The following is a 17,843-nucleotide window of genomic DNA, read 5'->3' on the forward strand; positions in this document are numbered from 1 at the left end:
GTTCATTCAGTTGAAAAGGGGCGATTCCTAATAATATATTTTTGTTCTTCTTGTCATGGAATCATTAAGATTTCACTGAGAGATGGTTAAGCACTGCAAAAACCTTGGTTCAATTTTGTGCTGGTATTAAAAACTAACCCTTTTGTCCTCACGGCACCCAAAATTCTATCCAGATTCCACATGGATAATACGCTGTATTGTTTACTGTTACCCTAATAGATTTGACCTGTCTTTTAAAATGAGTCAGACAAACTGTAGGGTTTTTTTTTCCTGTGAAAAGATGTGAGCATTATTATAGCATTCGCAGCAGAAGAGACAAAGTCCAGTTTTTTTAACCACAATATATTTGCAAACTTCACAAAGCAATACTGTTGATAAATAACACTGTAAAAAAAAATAAAGCGCCTTCTTTTCAATCTTAATGCATTTACAGCATCATATGTATGGATATCAGTTTGCAATAATATACCTTGCATTTTTTGAACAGTTTTTAAACATTCTTTGACTTTTCAACTTTATTATTGAACAGGGAAGCCTCACAATGCCATGAGGTAGATAGCTTAACATCTCATATGGTAGATGGAAAATATGAGGCAAAAGCTACTGAGTGATTCCTGCAACACCACTCAGTAGGTCAGACATCAAACTAGAAATAGGACAAGTAAATCCTATTTGAAAAATCCACTTTTCCATTTCTTAGAGTTTTCTATGGCCTTTTGCACTTATATCTCTTACTTGTGTTAAAATGTCATTGAGTTGAATTAAATCAAGCATATAATTATTTAAATGAGTATATATAGTTCCACAGACATTTATATGCAGAAAGGTGTCACAGTCTCCTGAAATATAAATATAGGTACACAAAAGCAGATATCCATTTTTATATAACTTACATAGTAGAAATAATTTTCTTGTAGACAGGTTTGTTTTCTTATTTCTACAAAGGCTGTGTAGGCTTTTATGTAAAAAAGGCATGTCCTCAGTCAGGCACATCTAGAATATGCTAAATCTTCTCCAGAAAGCTTTAGCTGTTTCTCTACATATAAAAAAAAGTACAGGGCTTTACATTTTTATTCTGCTTTTTCTGTTGATACTCAGTTGTTAGTAGTCATTATCAACTCAGAAATTTGGGGACATTTTCTTTTCCAAAGGAAGGTGTGCATGGATGACCCTTTTCTGTTTATGATATTGTGATATTAAATAATAACTAGGAGTTTTTTAGTTATATTTATATTGTTTACATATATTACATATAAACACACATACATGTAAATTAAAATTTTCAGTCATCAGAGACACTAAGAGGCTAGATTTTTTCTCTAATAAATCAGAGCAACACATCTAGCACTTGAGGTCTCACATGTGAGGCCTGGATGTGAATACTGCTGCATTTCTGTAGTCATAATCCTGGTGACAGATGACCAGGCATCCTATGACGACTTGTGTATAAGCAGACTTTATTCAAAATATATTCATGAGACATAAGAAGTGATTTCAAAAAATCTAGTAATTCACCTAATTTTATTACAATGTCATTTGAGGTGTTCTGAAATCAATTACATGGGTTTAAAGAAGGTACAGTTTTTAAAAAATAGATTGCTGTATTGAGTCCAAAACACAATAATAATTAATAGCAGCTAGTCCATATTGAGAGCCTACTGTGGGCACCCTTCTAAGAGCTTTACTAAATTAGTGTATTTAATCCTCATAATGATACAAGGTAGGTACCATTTTTATTCTCATTGTAGAGATGAAAGAGCTAAAGCACAGGGATGTTAATGGCACACAGTTGATAATGTGGCAGAGCCAACAGTCAAGCTCGAGCAGCCTGGTTCCAAAGACTGTGCTCTCCACCACCAGACCTGGGGCTAATTTAAGTTAATTTACCTTAAAACTCACAGAGGCATTTCTTTCCATTATAGCAAACATTTATGTAGTGTATAATATATGCTAGGCCCTGTCTTAAGTGCTTTGCACAGATCAGCTCTCCCACCCTGACATTCTGATAGACATCTGATTTGTCAGAGAACTGAAGACTTGCAAAAGTACCAGTTATCATATGTAGATATTTCTAAATACATAACTGGATGTCTCATTCTACCAAAAATCTAAAGAGTGCTTCTTTTATCATTAATCATTTGAAACCAACTCTGCTAGCCTGGGTCCCATTGGTTCATTTTATTCTCCTTGTACCCATGGAAAAGTGCTCCCAAGATTCTTCTTTATTCTCCCTTGTGGTCTAACTCCAACTGATGTATGTATAGCAAGATGCTGTTAAAGAATAAATCAGAAATGCTTATTAACAATACAACATACATCCTGAAGCTAGTGCTTTTGTGTATAACACAATGTTAATAGCAAGTTCAGATACATTTCAACATCTTTTAAGTGGCAACTCTTGTGGTTAATGATAATGCTCTGTATTATTATTTATAAACCTAAGTTAGAGTTCAAGGTATATTGCAAATCCCATACTTCTCCATTCTAGCCATTGAGTGTTCAGTCATCAGTCCTAGAAGGTTGAAGCCTTGAATCCTTAGAGAGGATTGCTGTTTGATTTTTTACTAGAAGAATCCCAAGTGCTCCAGGTACTATATGTGGTAAGATTTTGGCAGCCCTGGCAGCTCTTTATATCCTGTGGAGAATGATGTTTCCCATCTTCACTTGGGGGAAACCATTTGTAAACATGCATCTGATGAATAAGATCACAAACAGTTTCCCATGTGAGTGAGGAGTCAGTGCTACCTGTCATTCGCTGTCTTCTTCCCTTAGGGTAGGGAAGAGTTCTGTCACATGTACACAAAGTCCACCTAATGATATGAGATTAGTTCAAGTCTGAAGGACTTCTTGACATCCAGCAAAAGCATTGATCCAAACCCCAAGAATATAAATATACAATATGCAGGAGTTTTAGCTCTGTGTGCCATGGATATAATTCATGGACAGTTCACACTAGATACCAGTCTTTGAGGCGATCCAGTCTCGATACTGAGTCACTCTTGTGTAGACTCCAGGTTTTTTGGGAAGTGCACATGATTGTCCCCAGCTTACTATACCGACAAGGTACCAGATGTCATGATTATCATAAACCAGAGGTCCACCAGAATCTCCCTAGAGAAAAAGAAAATTAAAATTAACTCTAATTTAATTCAATAGGAGGGTCATTACAATCATCTCTCTTCCACAGGGAAAAAAAAAAGGAAATCAATACATAGAACATACAGCCAGACTAGAGATAGATTATAAAATGTTTCTATCAACTGAGTTAAAATGTTGTACTAAACTTTAAAGTGAATTGTTTTCTAGAAAGATTAACACTCACGCATATGAACTATTTCTGGTTCAGCATCCCTGGATTTTTTTCTCACTAGTTTGATTAGACACTTTATGCATAGTTTACTAAGCATTTATATAAAATACTTAATGTGAGGTTAGTATTTATGCAATGGTGAAAATATCCTATGATCTCTTCTGAATGTGTTAGCTTACTGTATTTTATGGACCTACATTTGGCCTCTTTTTCTTTTACTCATCTAATTCTAATTTATATTTGCTTTCTGAATTTTATATAAGCCCCCTTAAATCTCTTTTGGAACAAGAAAGATTAAGTAAATTAACAGATACAAATGTAGAGGTTAATAGTGTGGTCTCAGTAGTTGAAATGCCCAACTTTCAGGTCCAGCTCTAATAATTAGTGGTTGTGTGACCCAGGGTGAGATACACAGGGTAACCTCTTTGTACCGCTTCCACCTTCTTCATTTATTTATTTTTTTCTTTTATCAACTCTTTGTTTAGTTCCTACTATCTGTCCCTGGCATTTTGATGGGCATTGAGGATAAAATGATGACCAAAAATGAACAGTCCTTATGCTCATAGAGATTGACAGGTAGGTTAAAAAATATTAAATAAGCCTGCAAATAAATGCAAAATGACAACTGTGATAAGTGCTATGGAAACATAAAATAGGGGAATTCAACTGGTGAGGGAGGTCAGGAATGTTTCCCTTGGTGAGATGTAATTGAGCTAATATCTAAAGAAGAGGAGTAAATCATGAAAAGAAAGGTGTGCATGAAATGTGTTCTAGACAGAATGAACAGCATGACAAATGCCCCATGGCATGAAGGAGCTTGGTATATGCAAGGGCCTGTTAAAAAAGGGGGGGAGGTACTGGAGAGAAGACAGCAAGGGGCAAATGATACATAATGACTGGCAGTAGGAGGTTGGAAGTGACTAGTCAGTCCATGTGGAGCCCTGTGGGTCTTTTTAAGAAGTTTTTGGTTTTTTATCTTAAAGAACAACAAAGATAAACCATTGAATTTTAAGTGTTTAAAGGAAGGAGTTGAAATGATCAGATTACATCTTGTTAGAAACCATCCTGGCATTCATTTGACGAATGCACCAAAGGAGCTTAAGAGTGAATATAAGAAAATAAACTAGATGGCTAATGCAGCTGAGGGAGTGGAAGGAGAAGGAGGAGAGAGAGGTTGAGAGAGGAGAGAAAGGCAAGAGATGGTGGAGAGAGAGTTAAGGAGGAAAATCACTGGGATCCCATACCAATTGGATATGGAATAAAGAGAGAAACTAGAATGTTTCTAGCCTTCTGGCTTGTTTAACAGAATCAAAGGGGATGCCATTTACAGAGATACAGAACATAGGAAGAAGATCAGGTGGGGAGGGGAATAGAGTAGAATCAGGTGCAATAGATGAATCTGAAAGGCCTTTGAAATATCCAAGTGCAGCAACCAGGTAGGAATAGAATATATGTCTGGAGATCAAAACTAAGATTGGAATCAAAAGTATAAATTTATAATACATCTACAAAAAAATGATAATTGAAGTTATGAAAGAGAACTAGATTCTCTGGAGAGAAAGTATAGAGTAAAAAGAGAAACAGGCATAGGATAAATTAACGTGTGATGGCTGTGATTAAGAGAATGAGTCTGAAAAGGACACAGAGAAGGAGTAGAGAGAGGTGTAGGATGAAAATCATTACAAGCTAAGGGAAGACAATATTGCAGGAAAGAGGGAGAGGTCAGCATTATTAAATGCTGCTAAGAAGAAAAAAAAAGACAAAAAAATTTTGTTGAAGGTCACTAGTTGTTCATTGAAAACATTAGGAAGAGAGATTTTGATGAAGCAATAAGATTTTGATAAAGCAATAGAAACCATACTGAAATGGTTTGTGGAGTTAGTGGTAGGTGAGAAAATTAAGACAATGGGTATAGACATTTTCCCAAATATTTGATGGTAAAGAGATAAGACGAGATGCTAGCTGGAGGCAAAATGGGTCAAGAAAGAATTGTTTTTTTCTTTTTATCCCTAACTTGAGAGATCTGAGTAGGACAGGATCTAGTTACAACAAAAATGTTGACTCTGAAAGGAGACAGAGGACCTAGTTGCTAGTGTAAACTTCCCCAGAGGGCTGACAACCAGAGGAATTTGAGCAGTGGAGACAGATCAGCTTTAGCAAGGAGGCAGCTTCTCTGTGTGACCTAAGCTGAAGGCAGATGAAATGGATGAAGGCAGATCTATATGCTTGGTACTGGGAAGATGAGGAAATTCCCCTCTTAGGACTTCTATTTTTCTTTGAAAATTGGGAAACAAAATCATCAGCTGAGAATCAAGGGGCAGGAAAAACCAGAAGTTAAGGAAAAAGGAAAGTGGAAAATGTTGACAGATGCAGAAAAATGTAGACATAGGAACAAACAAACTAACAAAAATAGTAAGGTTGTCAGTTTTGTTATCTGGAACCTACAGTGGAACCACATGTTCTGTTGTATTTTTTCCAGGAGCATTTGACTTCTCAGATGCAGGTAAAGAGAGCAACCGGATGATTGAGTTCTTCCAGGTTTGGGACTTTGTCAGAAACACTGGAAAGAGAGCATCTAGTGGTCTTAGCCAAAGTGAGGTCTAAGATCTCTTAGATCCCACTGAGATCTGAGCTGGACAAGTCGATGATGGAAGAAAGGAAAGGATTAACGGAATGTGAGATAGCAGAGGAGCAATGGTCTACAGGTCTCTACGAAACTGAATAAAGATGATATTTAGGCAACAAATATTTGTGCAGGTATTGTTTTAGGAGCTGCTAATACAGCAGTAAATAAAACAGGCGCTCCAAAGTGTGTGCCTGCTTGGAGCTTACATTCTATTTTAGTGAGAGAGACAGACAGTAAACCAGTTAAACAACATACTGTGTATTGGATGATGTAAGAGCTAGAGATAAAAATGAAACCGAGAAGGGACACAAAGAATATATGTGTAGGTTGTGTATGTTGGTGGGTGAGGGTTGGTAAGCTGAGGTGTAACAGAAGAGTGTGGCTAAACAAACAGAAGTGGTTGAAAAACAGCCAGAAAGGACTGAGGATACTTGTTAAAAAGAAGTATTTGGGGAATTAGTGTTGTTGGAGACGGAACAGTTTTGGTGACAGGGTTCAAGGTGTGGCCCTAGAAATAAATGGCCGAGAAGGAGTGAAGATCACCAGAGGTGAGGGGGTCTAGGAACTAAGAATCCAGCATTTAAATGAGTCGGTGTTAATATTGCAGGGCTTGGGATGGAGACGAAATCTATTTCAGGTGTCAGTGTCATGAAAGAATAAAAGGGACAAAGCAGAGAGACTCAGAGGCTGGAGGATGAAAACAAGCTACAGGAGAGATGACGATAGAGCTAAATAAAGTGATTTTCAGAGGAGAGGTTCTCTGTCTTTTGATTACAGTTGTGTTTAAGAAAATAACAATAGAGCATAAGAGTGATTGCCTGAACAAGAAATAGGGAGCATAGGACTTTAATTTCCCAAGTTGTGAAATAGGGATAATTATGGTACTGCTTCAGTCTCATTACATTAAATGAAATAATGTATAGAAAGTGCTTAGCATTGTCTTGGCATAGTGAACACTCAATACAATAATTTTGTGATTATGTTTATTTAAGTAAACTGAGTCTTTGGTAAAACAGATGCCATTTTTTTTTCTCCCAGGTAAAATATATGCCAAAGTTAGAAATAGTTAATGGAAACTTTCCTTTTAGAATTTTGACTTTGACTTTGGACTTACCTTACATGCATCTACTTTTCCATCCATGAACCCTGCACATAACATTCCTGAGGTTATCAGGCCATCATACACATCCTTTCTGTTGCACACAGCTGTGCTTATGGTTTCCACCCTGGCTTGCCGAAGTCTATTTTGTGTAGGTCCTATTACACAAACAAACAAACGTTCTTCAAATATAACTGTATCTAAGCCAGTATTATATTTGTGGATCTTTAAAAGCTATTGGAACCTTCAAAACTACATGCAGTATTTTGTGTGTGTGGATGCCTTTTTTTTTCATGAGGAGAGGGTTCATCATGCTGATCTTGTCCAACTTCACATTCTTCCATACAAAGAAATTGAGGCTCAGAGAAGGTCATCAATTTTCCAAATGCTATTCAGGTGGAAACCAGGATACGAGCTGCACAGGTCTATTTGTCCTGCTCTGTGCTGTAGTGTGTTATTTTGGGGTATCTCGAAGCATGGGAAATAAAACAAATGCCCAAGATACAGCAACAGTATGACACCAGCAGAGGGCAAGGTGGGGATTAGGAAGACAGAATACTTCACAACTGAGTCCCAAAACATTCACAAAACACTTTCCTGTTTGTGATCATCATACATCCTCATTAAAATTAGGAAGAACTTAGACCAAAAAAAAGTATATGAAGCATATGCTAACCAGGTGTATTTACATTGGGCAAATATACAATTTGTAATCATTTACTCCCTTGTACTCCTGCAGCATTTTATTCCTTCTTATAGTACCTGAAACAGTCTGTTCTCTTCTTTTTTATTGTGAGCCTCTCCTCTTTCTCACCACTGCTCCAATTACTTGTGTACTGGTCTAGGGTAAGGATCTGATTCCTTTTACTTTTTAATCTACTGTCCTCCTCAGATCCGTACACATTAGAAGCATCAACATGATTTTTATGAGAAGTCCAAAGAGATATTCTCCAAGACAGCTTGTTAGATTCCAAGATAAATTTGTACTATGTAAATTAGGTTGAACAACTCACCATCATCTACAATGGATCCAAATCCTGTGACAAATACACTTGTTTTAGGTGGCAACTTTATAGATGAATCTGGGAGGCAAACTCTCTGAACTGCATTTGAAAACTCAACTTGAGTAGCAAGCTGAACCAAAGCAATGTCATTGTCATTTGTTTCTCTGTGGTAATTTTCATGGATGATAATTTTCCCCAGACTTCGTTGCACTGCAGGTGGTGTTATAGTTGCACCAAAAGTAACAATCCATTGACTTGGTTCTTTATTTCTGCAAAAAAATGAAAAGGTCATATTTGTGATGCTTAATGTTTCCTTTAAAAAAAATTGATGCTAGATTCTCCCCAACTACTGGGATTATGCTCCTGAAAAATCCTTATGGTGAGAGAATTTGCAATTGATGACCTTACGGAAAAAGTAAGTTAAAAATATTGATGATACAAGAGAGAGTATGAAAGCCCTTAAAATATTTTACATACTCTAAAATTAAAAAGATTACAGTAACTAAGTGGAATTCCATGCTGTATTTGCAATAATAATAGTAATGTATGCTATACAATTAATTTGTAATATTTTAATTCCTTATTTATTAGAAACTCTTCAAATTTCATTTCTTCTGTAACTGCAATGAAATATGTAGAAATTAATCTTGATTTGTTTTGGATATTATGCCCCCTAAGAGGCATTTTTCCTGTATATTGTTACGGAAATGACAGGCCAGCCAAGAAACAAGCACCACTCGGAGGGTTGGAGTACTCAGATTTATTACGCCGGCGGGCTCAGAGGGGCTTCTGCTCCGAAGCTCTGAGCACCTCCAAGACGTGCACATGAGGTTTTATAGGGTTAATTACAAGTATGGGGCTATTAGCCAATAAGGTTCAAACAACAAAAAGCAAGGAATCAGTACACTGGAGCTTATCAATTTGGAACAGATCACGTTACTGACACTTGTTGAGCTTGGATTTACGAGTTAGCTTGTTAGCCCAGTAAACTGACACTAAACTTTAGATTTACAAGTTAGCCCGGCAGAACTTATATCAGTAAACCGACACTTATCACACTTAGATTTGTGACTGAGCTCGTTAGCCCAATAGACTGACACTAAACTTCAGATTTATGAGTTAGCCCAGCAGAACTCAGATCAGTAATCCGACACTTGTTGCACTTAGATTTGTGACTTAGCTTGTTAGCCCAGCTGGGCTTTTCCTTCACAATATCAGACACTCCATCCATTCTTATTTTATCACTCACCTTTGGCTCTTGTTTACTGAGTCTTACCTTGATCTTTGAGACAAAGTGTAACTTGTCTGTTCACAAACCCTCATGTGCACACAGGATTGTTTCTCCGCGAAATGCCCATGCCCTTCCCCAGTACTCAAGGACTGAGCAGCCCTAACTCAATGTCATGTTGTTAAAGCTCCCACCGCCGTTTAATCTGGCCTGGTCAGTCCCTTTTGCTATTTTTGAGGTTCTCCCTTCACACAAATGCTTTTCTCTACCACAAAGTTACATCACAAGCAAAGTCTGTTTACTCTTATTATCTTTTTACCTCCCTGTTCTCCAAAGCCCAGTTCCCTCTTTATCTAATCATCCCCATCAAGAATGCCTAGAAATAAATAGAAACCTGAAATTCTCTTTGTAGAGGAAAATTATGTAGAAGGAAATCACACAGAAGGGAATTCAAAAAGAGAATTTCCTTGTTCATGTAGGATTAGTATGTTGGTGAATCATAAACTTTTACGTGTATTGAAAAACCTGAAAGATTAGTGGTTTTCAAAGTACTCTGCACTGCCCCAGGGATGAGCAGTCAGAGCCTCCGGGCGGAGGGACCAGGAGGTGGTGGGGGAGGGCTCCAACCTCAATTGTTTTACTTATTTACACTTTAAAGAAAGGTTTGATTTAAAATAGAAATCTTAGGGCTGAAGTACTTATTTGAATACTAGAATTCTGGGAGCTATGAAGACATATGTGACTTCCGTCTTTAAGGAGTGTAACCGAGTAGACAAAACAGAAATACCCGTTGCTTTATGTATTTTCAACCAGAAATGAAGGCTCATGTAATAGGTTTAGTTCAGCATGCTTTGTGGATAAGAACACTGACTCAGAAGTTAAATGGCTTGCGCAGATAAGTGAGGGATCCAGCTGGTTAGTGTCAGAGAGATGGCCTTGGTCTCATGATTCCTCACCCCCCCACACTTGTTCCATAAAGACTAGAATAACTTTTCATAGACATAAAGGTATAAGATTTGTCTTAAACATGATTTTTTAAAATACACTATTTCTGTAGGGGAAAAAACACAAACATTTTAAAACCACTGGATAACTGTAATATTGTTTCAAAGTACCTGTATTTTCCCTTCACAGCAGTACACTGCGTTATACAATTACATGAAATTATATCACCCCCAAAATTGAACCCTTTCTCTCCAGGATTATTACTATTCCCAACTCTTTTATATTAGTATTATTATTTTTATTGGCATAAAATATGCTATTACATCTCTCAGATTAAAAAAAAAACTCTTCCTTTGAGTCTACAGCCGCCCACAACTGGCAAATTTCTCTCCTCCCATTCATTAAAAAAACTCCTTGAAAGTGGCATCTAAACTCACTGCATCCAGTCCTTCTCCTTTTATCCCTTCAATTCATTCCCATCCCCATCATGTCACAATTTCTTTTATCAAGTTCATAAGTTATCTCTGTTTTATCAGATTTAATGACCAATCCCCATATAGGTCTGCCAGCACACAGAGATTGCACTGGACCTGCCAGAACATGTATCTCAATCATTATAGCTTATCTTCACTAAATACTAATGTGTTGACATTCTAGGCTTATTTATTTTTAATTTATATGAGCTAATATGAGTTATAAACTAAAATAGACGACACTCCCCAAAATAAGTATGAAGACTGGTGGACTATATGAACATGAAAAAAATCAGAAAGTCATGAAAAATTAGTGAGACTCGAGTTCACCTAATGCATGATGCTGGGTATTTGGGAGGGTTGTAAATAGGTATAACTGAGTTCCTTTTCTCTTCTTTGATGAGAGAATGACAATCACCTTAAATTCATTAGGTCATTCTCATTACACATCTACTCCACAAATAAAGGTGTAGGCATATTGGAACCATTTGGGTGTTACCCTTACAAGGATGATCAAGTGCCTCCTAGACTCACCAAGGATAGCTTCCTCTGAAAGGGTTTGTGAGCAGTGCCACTGGCCAGGGCTTTATTCAGGGCTTTTGGTCTTTTTGGATTTAAAAGGAGAAACTTTCTGTATATTGCTGGTGAAACCTCAAGGAGGAAAGATAGTGTATCCCTGATCTTCTGGGACAATAGCACACTTGTGCATGTCTGTGAATGTGAAGTGATGCAGCTGAGTTTTAAGAGCAGTAACTGTGAAAGCCCAAGCAGAAATCATTTGTTGCATTGTGCATATGACCAGTTTTCCACTCTGAGGGCAGTGAGATAGGCCGGCAGGTCTCTCCCACCATCCACACACCTCTCTGGTTCGTATAAGCCCACCTGGTTCTTGGATAATGCAGTTGGAAGGGAGAGCCTTAAGAGTGATACTTCTGATTTCTTTTTCTTATTTATAAAGTGATGGTGGATGTTGATAGCTGGAGGATAGAGAGATTAACTTTTTTTTAAAAATCAGAATGGAAGTGGCTGAATTTTCTCCTTGAATATACAGAGGAGTTTAAACATGTTACATATGTAATAGGCAGTCTTTATACTAAAATAATTTATGATATAGTAGGAAAGATCACATTAGTATCGTGATGCTACAAGAAAATATATGCTAAGAGGCACAAGATTAATGCAAACCAAACATGATAGATACTGAGAGAAGGGTGAGGGGATGATGGGGGCATAGAGCAACCACAATGCATTTAGGGGACAGAGTCCATCCAGAATGGAGCAGAGGATAAGCTGGTGAGATTGGACGCTTCTCAAGCATTAAATTTGATGGTAATACCAGCTGAGAAAAGAAGACACACAACAGCTCTAGTAAACTTACTTGCGGAAGCAGTGAGCTGCTGTGAGCAGCCAAGTGTTACTGATGAGGCTGGCTCCACACTGATGTCCCGCCCCTTTGAGCTGCAGGCTGGCCTGCCATGGCCACTCCCCTTCCATAGCTGTTTCCATTCCTTGGACAATCCTTTCAGTAGAAGAGGATGCTGGTAATGGCATGTATGAAGAGGTCATCCTTATTCCACAGCCTGTCACAGAAATATATGTTAGGTTATTTTCATGAAAAGGAGGAGGGAGAAAAGCACATCCTGTCTTGCACTGGGTACAGATGCTTGGACCATCCATTGCACCTGCTACTCTTTAACCCATTCCAAGCGCTCAGTCTCTGGGGTTATGCTGTAGGGGTCCTAATTCTCCTACTGAGATTCAGAAGAAATATTTACTAATATTTAAAGTCATCCAATCCAAGAATTAACTTCTGTCTCTACATAAAGCATATATGGATGAATTGATTGAGCATCAAAAATGTATAGATCCTCTGCTAAGAGTTTTAGATACATTTACATCAAAACATTTTTCATATGGGAAAACTCAGCCTTGTAGTCAGAACATAAATTGCTGGAGGCCAGCCAGCTGGTAAGTGTTGTACATTTGAAACTTATATAATGTTAAACCCATTATACTTCCTCAAAAAAACTTGGTAAATTCTACGTCTAACTTTCTGTGGCTTTTATTCATTTTCCTTGCTGTGAAATGGTCAGTTAAGTGTGAGCTTCGCGACTTACGGCTGTTGAGAAGATTCCGCATCTTTTTGCTGTCAATAGCTGGAATATACAAAGCATAAATCAGCTGGTAGAAGAATATGTTCCTATTTTCATGTGATGTTCAAATGGTTACTATAAGAAATACTTATTATCCATAGCATCCACATTTCAAGGTATTTTTCATAACCAAGTAACATATAAATATCCCTCTTCTCTGATTTGGTCCAAAATGTATAATTTTACTTTAAAATAAAAAGAGAGCATTTTATTTTCTGATTTTTGCTAAGAAACCAGAGAAAGAAATTAGGATTAGGAAAGAATGATAAAGATAAATGTCCCTGATTGCATTCTTTGGGAGCTCCAGTATAACTCAAGGAAGCAATCTCCAATTCCCGTCATAATCCGTGTTCACTGTATCAGGTGTACTGGCCTATGTGCGCTAGGCATGTGCCTGGCAGCCGTTGTTGACAGGGTAACTGTAGGGAGCTAAAGGCATCCCAGACCCCTCCCAGCCCAATTTCCAGGCCCTTGTCTACAAAGGGTGGGAATTCAGTAACTGCAGGTCGATGGCCTTCTCTCACGGAGGACTCTTCCTCATGGTGAATACGAGAAGGCTGTAACTCAGGCAGCAGGCACTGGAGGCTTGAGACTCTCATATACAGCCAAGCCCACAGTCTCTCCCTCCATTTTATGCCTCCCTGTGTGACATCTTTTTCCCTTCAAACATATCTTAGTGTTCGTTTAAGCTCAGTTTCATTGGATGTTGGGTGGTTTGGTGTTTGCTTTGTTTTATTTGTTAGAAAGAAAGTAGAAAAATATATAATGATTTTCTCAAGAATACTGACTTTCCCATGAGAAGGATATGAGCCCCAAATCCTATAAGAAGTTTCCTGGACATTTCACTTCTCTATATTTAGTGAGAGCTATGTATGTGACAGAAGAAAATATATGCAGTAGAATTTTAGTTATTGGGGAGAGTCAAAAAATACAGGTTTTTTGATATTAAAACAACCTTTATAATAAAAAGTCAGTATACATCACTAAAAATGCTGAAAAATTACTTTTAACAATTATAAAATAAGGAACTCTACAATTTTAACGTCTTTTTTATAGTGAATATTTTACTTTAGCTCACATAATCATGCTTATATTTAGCTTATGTAATTGCCTTAGGGGCAATTATATTCTCAGGATCGAGATTTAGTTTGAGATTACCATTTATAGAGTGCTGGAAAATATCACATTTTCCTTTGGAATATAATTGATTAATAATAAAGGTGGATACCATACTCTTCACTATTTCTGATTCCTTCATTGAAGAAGACTATTGTGTATGGGGATTCTATCTCAAAATGTATTCAAAGGATATTCCTGATTTCTAATGACAGAGAAATTAACTTTAGACAATCTGTTTCTTAAATTCATGGCGGCTGGGAGGGGAAAAGACTCTAGGTCCAAAGGGCAAGCCTCATTTTTTGATATTAAGTCAGAAGTAACTGCACTTGGAAATACTTAATTGGGAGCAGTGAATAGAGCTGGAACACCGATTGCCTGTGAGACACATGCTAGAGTTTAGGGAGAGGTGTAAGAAAATAAAAAGACACAATCCCTGACCTTGAAATCTTGAAATCTTACTTGAAAGACATTATTTTACTTTCTCTAATTGTGTGTTGGCACAGAAAAATAGAAAGGCCTCTCAGTTTGGATTCCAACTAGCTGTGAGGTAGTTTTAGTTTCATAACCTTTTTAAACTTCATTTTCTTCCACTTTGAGGGGAAAATAAAATGACAACTTTCTTGAGTTTATGTTGTGAGAAATCAATGAGGAGATGGAAAAAAAAAAACCTGTTTTAAATTGGAAATAATCTAGAAAACCTCTTTATAGTTCATGTCAGTGGTTCTTCCAACAGGGGTCAACCTTCATAAAGATGTCTGTTTCTTTGATACTATAGAAACTAACCCCCAGAACTGACCTGTGAAGACCCTGGGAGTCAGGGTACCTGTGCTTTAGTTCTGACCCCAGTGCTTGCTACTCCCTTGTCTGACATCTTCCTTGAGTCTAGCTTCCTTAAAATGGTAAAAACAATACCTACCCTTTCATGCTTTGGAAAGATCCAACATGATAATTAATAGATGGGGGAAATTTTTAAAACCATAGCAATGCTCAAGTCAAATATGAAAAAAAATTATAAAACTAAACTTTGCCTTATGTGAATTTTTTATTTAGTTTTATTCCACACTGATACATGTACGTCAGGGGTGAATTCTTGAAATGAAAGAACACATCGACCTAAATTCTTATGAAAAATAAAGAGGACTGCAAAGGGAGAGAGCCACAAAGATGTAAAAGGACTTACATGTGAGTGTAAATGATGGTTTGTTTATAGTCAAAGGCAACTGTTTTGTCTTCAGACTTTGATATAAAATCCTTTCAATTTTTTTCTTGATTCGCTCAGCACTATCAGTAGATGGGTATCGAAACATGAGCACTATAAGAATATTCACACCATTTTCATCTGGTCTGAAGAGCAAAAAACGCAGATAAATAAAGGTAATCACAATAAAGCCAGTTTCCAACCATTAACTACTTTTACATATTAAGATTCACACTAAATTTAAAGAAACATAATGAATGGCATATATATATCAAATTTCTAAATTATCTCTAGAAATATTGGCTAAGATTCACAGCTAGAAAAAATTGTTCTCTCCCCTTACTTAGCTCATAGTCCAGAGGAGGCTGTGGGAGGAGGAGCTGTTCATGAAATCATGCTTTACGTGCACTTAAACAATTTGCTTTTTAAGGCATTCTGAGCCAATGTTGTAACCAAGGTCATTATTCTTCAGTAGTGCTAAAGCTGAGACAAGTTTTATGTTCACCAAACCCGGTTGCCTTGGCCTCCTGAACAAGAGCTAGATTTTACTTCCTCTAGTGAATTCTGGACAGCAGAATGTGGGCATAAATGATGTACCCCACTTTCTGGCCTTGCCCCTGAAGATCTTCTGTGCCAAACTCCACACCTGTACTCTTCCTTTATTTGCCAACCGGATGCAGAAAACCCAGTGGGCAATTCCTTTCCACAACTCCAACCAGCGCTCACATCCCCCACTGTCACTTCCAACTCCTTGGACTGTACCACAGAAATAAAATCGACTTTTATTGTGTCAAGCAACTGGTATTTTGGGGTTTGGTAGTCAGTTAATATGTGTTTGATACATGGATGATTGGAGAAAGCAGTTGTAAAGGGAAATCATTTGATAAGTTCAGATATATAAAGTCACACTGTAATGTGTAGGTCTAGTTGCCTTTTGAGAATGAATTTAATTTGAAATATATAAAGAGAAGGAAGGAAGGAAGGAAGGAATAAAAGAAGGGAGGAAGGAAGAGAGGGAGGGAAGAAGGGTAGGAGGAAGGAAAAGAAGGAAGAAACAAAAGTAGGCAGGAAGAGAGGGAAAGAAAAGGCACAGGCTCCTTAATCATATATCTGTATATATTTACTTTACCATCAAGAAGTAAAGCAGACAAATAAATATTATAGATATATGTATATCTGTATATTGAATGATATCCAAAAAAGTTATAAAACTTCCATCAAAATAGAAAACAAGATACATTACTCCAATAAATGCCAAGCCTTTTCGACATTCTATAAACAGCATATTCAGGATGAATGCTAGTAATTTATTTTAGTCTCTGACAACAAGTGTATGTTCAATTTATGTATATTGCCCTTTATCAGAGCATAAACACGAGAAGGAATTAGAATTGATAATAAAAATGCAGTAGCATTAAAGGAAAACCTTACTGCAGAAAAAGTCATAGTCTGATTCTTGGGCAGGCTTAACATGAGGACAATCAAAAATAACTGGCCTAAGTTCTACTTAGCCCCGAGTTTAAGGAGCAGAGTGTGTCAGCAGCACCATCCCTCCTCTTCCTGTATTTTTTTCTCTTGGAGAGTACCCTTTTTAAAAATCTAATAACTGACATTGTCTCTTGTCATAGAGCACTTCTGTCGTGAGTGGGAAGTGGCTAGGCAGCATAAGCTGGGCTGCTGAGGATTTATGAAACCTTTGTGTTCTTGCAGAGATTTGCTCAGGGATGCAGAGCAATTGTGATGATCAAATACGTCTTTGCTGAACTGACTTGAAGTTGCAAACCAAATTTACATACCGTAATTTGATAACATGAGACTTGATAAACCGACCGTCTCCAGAACGTCGAAATATCCTAGACATCTGGATAGAAAACATTTTAAAAGTAAATATTAGTCTTAAGAAAAGTGTTTCTTCTCATCTTAGCTAGAGTCTTGAGGCAAAGACAAGGATTTCGGTTTATTCACAGGCTTGTGAAATGGTTATTTGTGTTGGTAAGACTAAACTGGGTTCTAATCCTTATAAAATTGAACAACCTTACCAAAATTGTTTGATTCTCCTAAACCTCTGTAAAATGGGATAGTGGCTTTACCTGCTTCAGAGTTGTTTTAAAGAATAAGTGAAATAATGGATGTCATACATTTCACACCCTGCCTGGCATGTTAAAAACTATTGATAATGTTCCTTTTGGTTATTGTCAAATGAGTTTATCTGTGCTGTTTTTTAAGGCAGCATTCCTCACTTTTCAGAAAACCCATCCTACATTTGCCTTTTTCTCGAATATGGCATCTAGTCCACTATTGCTATCAATTTGTTGACGTCTTAAGTGATTATTCCATTGCGAGAGCACTTGACACACTGTGTAAACATCTGTGACTCTGACACCCTCACTTGGTAGTCATCTCTCTGGCAGGCAGAATGTTTCACCACAGTCCATACTGTCAGCATTCTATTACTCAGCTTTTCCAGTCTGAATCACTGAAGGATTTTGTATGTCCAGAGAGCTGATTTCCTAAAGGGACCTGATTCCAAGAAGACTGCTGAGGCACAGTCTTAAGAGACAAAAGAAAAAAAAAAAAAAGAAAAGAGAAAGCACTGGACTGAGAGTCAGAAGTCAGAAACTGCAGGTCCATACAGGTTTACTTCCATAGTAAATCTTGCCCCCAAATTACTACATCCTCTGGGAAGAC

General features: G+C 37.3%; 1 protein-coding gene across 3 annotated transcripts in view; it reads right to left on the minus strand.

Annotated features, from left to right (window-relative positions):
• Positions 1-1,502: 1,502 nt before the first annotated feature.
• The window catches only part of LOC102537198 (transmembrane serine protease 11F), a 62,014-nt gene continuing 45,673 nt past the window's right edge, over positions 1,503-17,843 (minus strand). For all 3 annotated transcript variants that reach the window (XM_006217850.4, XM_072940820.1, XM_072940825.1), the window contains 7 exons: positions 16,952-17,016; positions 15,138-15,301; positions 12,803-12,841; positions 12,064-12,265; positions 8,049-8,308; positions 7,051-7,193; positions 1,503-3,111 (listed from right to left, as the gene is read on the minus strand). In XM_006217850.4, the coding sequence (XP_006217912.1) occupies positions 2,953-3,111; positions 7,051-7,193; positions 8,049-8,308; positions 12,064-12,265; positions 12,803-12,841; positions 15,138-15,301; positions 16,952-17,016 (1,032 nt within the window). In that variant the 3' untranslated portion in view covers positions 1,503-2,952. The remainder of the gene's footprint in view (positions 3,112-7,050; positions 7,194-8,048; positions 8,309-12,063; positions 12,266-12,802; positions 12,842-15,137; positions 15,302-16,951; positions 17,017-17,843) is intronic.

Source organism: Vicugna pacos, chromosome 2 (genome assembly GCF_048564905.1).
Source record: "Vicugna pacos chromosome 2, VicPac4, whole genome shotgun sequence".
Lineage (NCBI taxonomy): Eukaryota > Metazoa > Chordata > Mammalia > Artiodactyla > Camelidae > Vicugna > Vicugna pacos.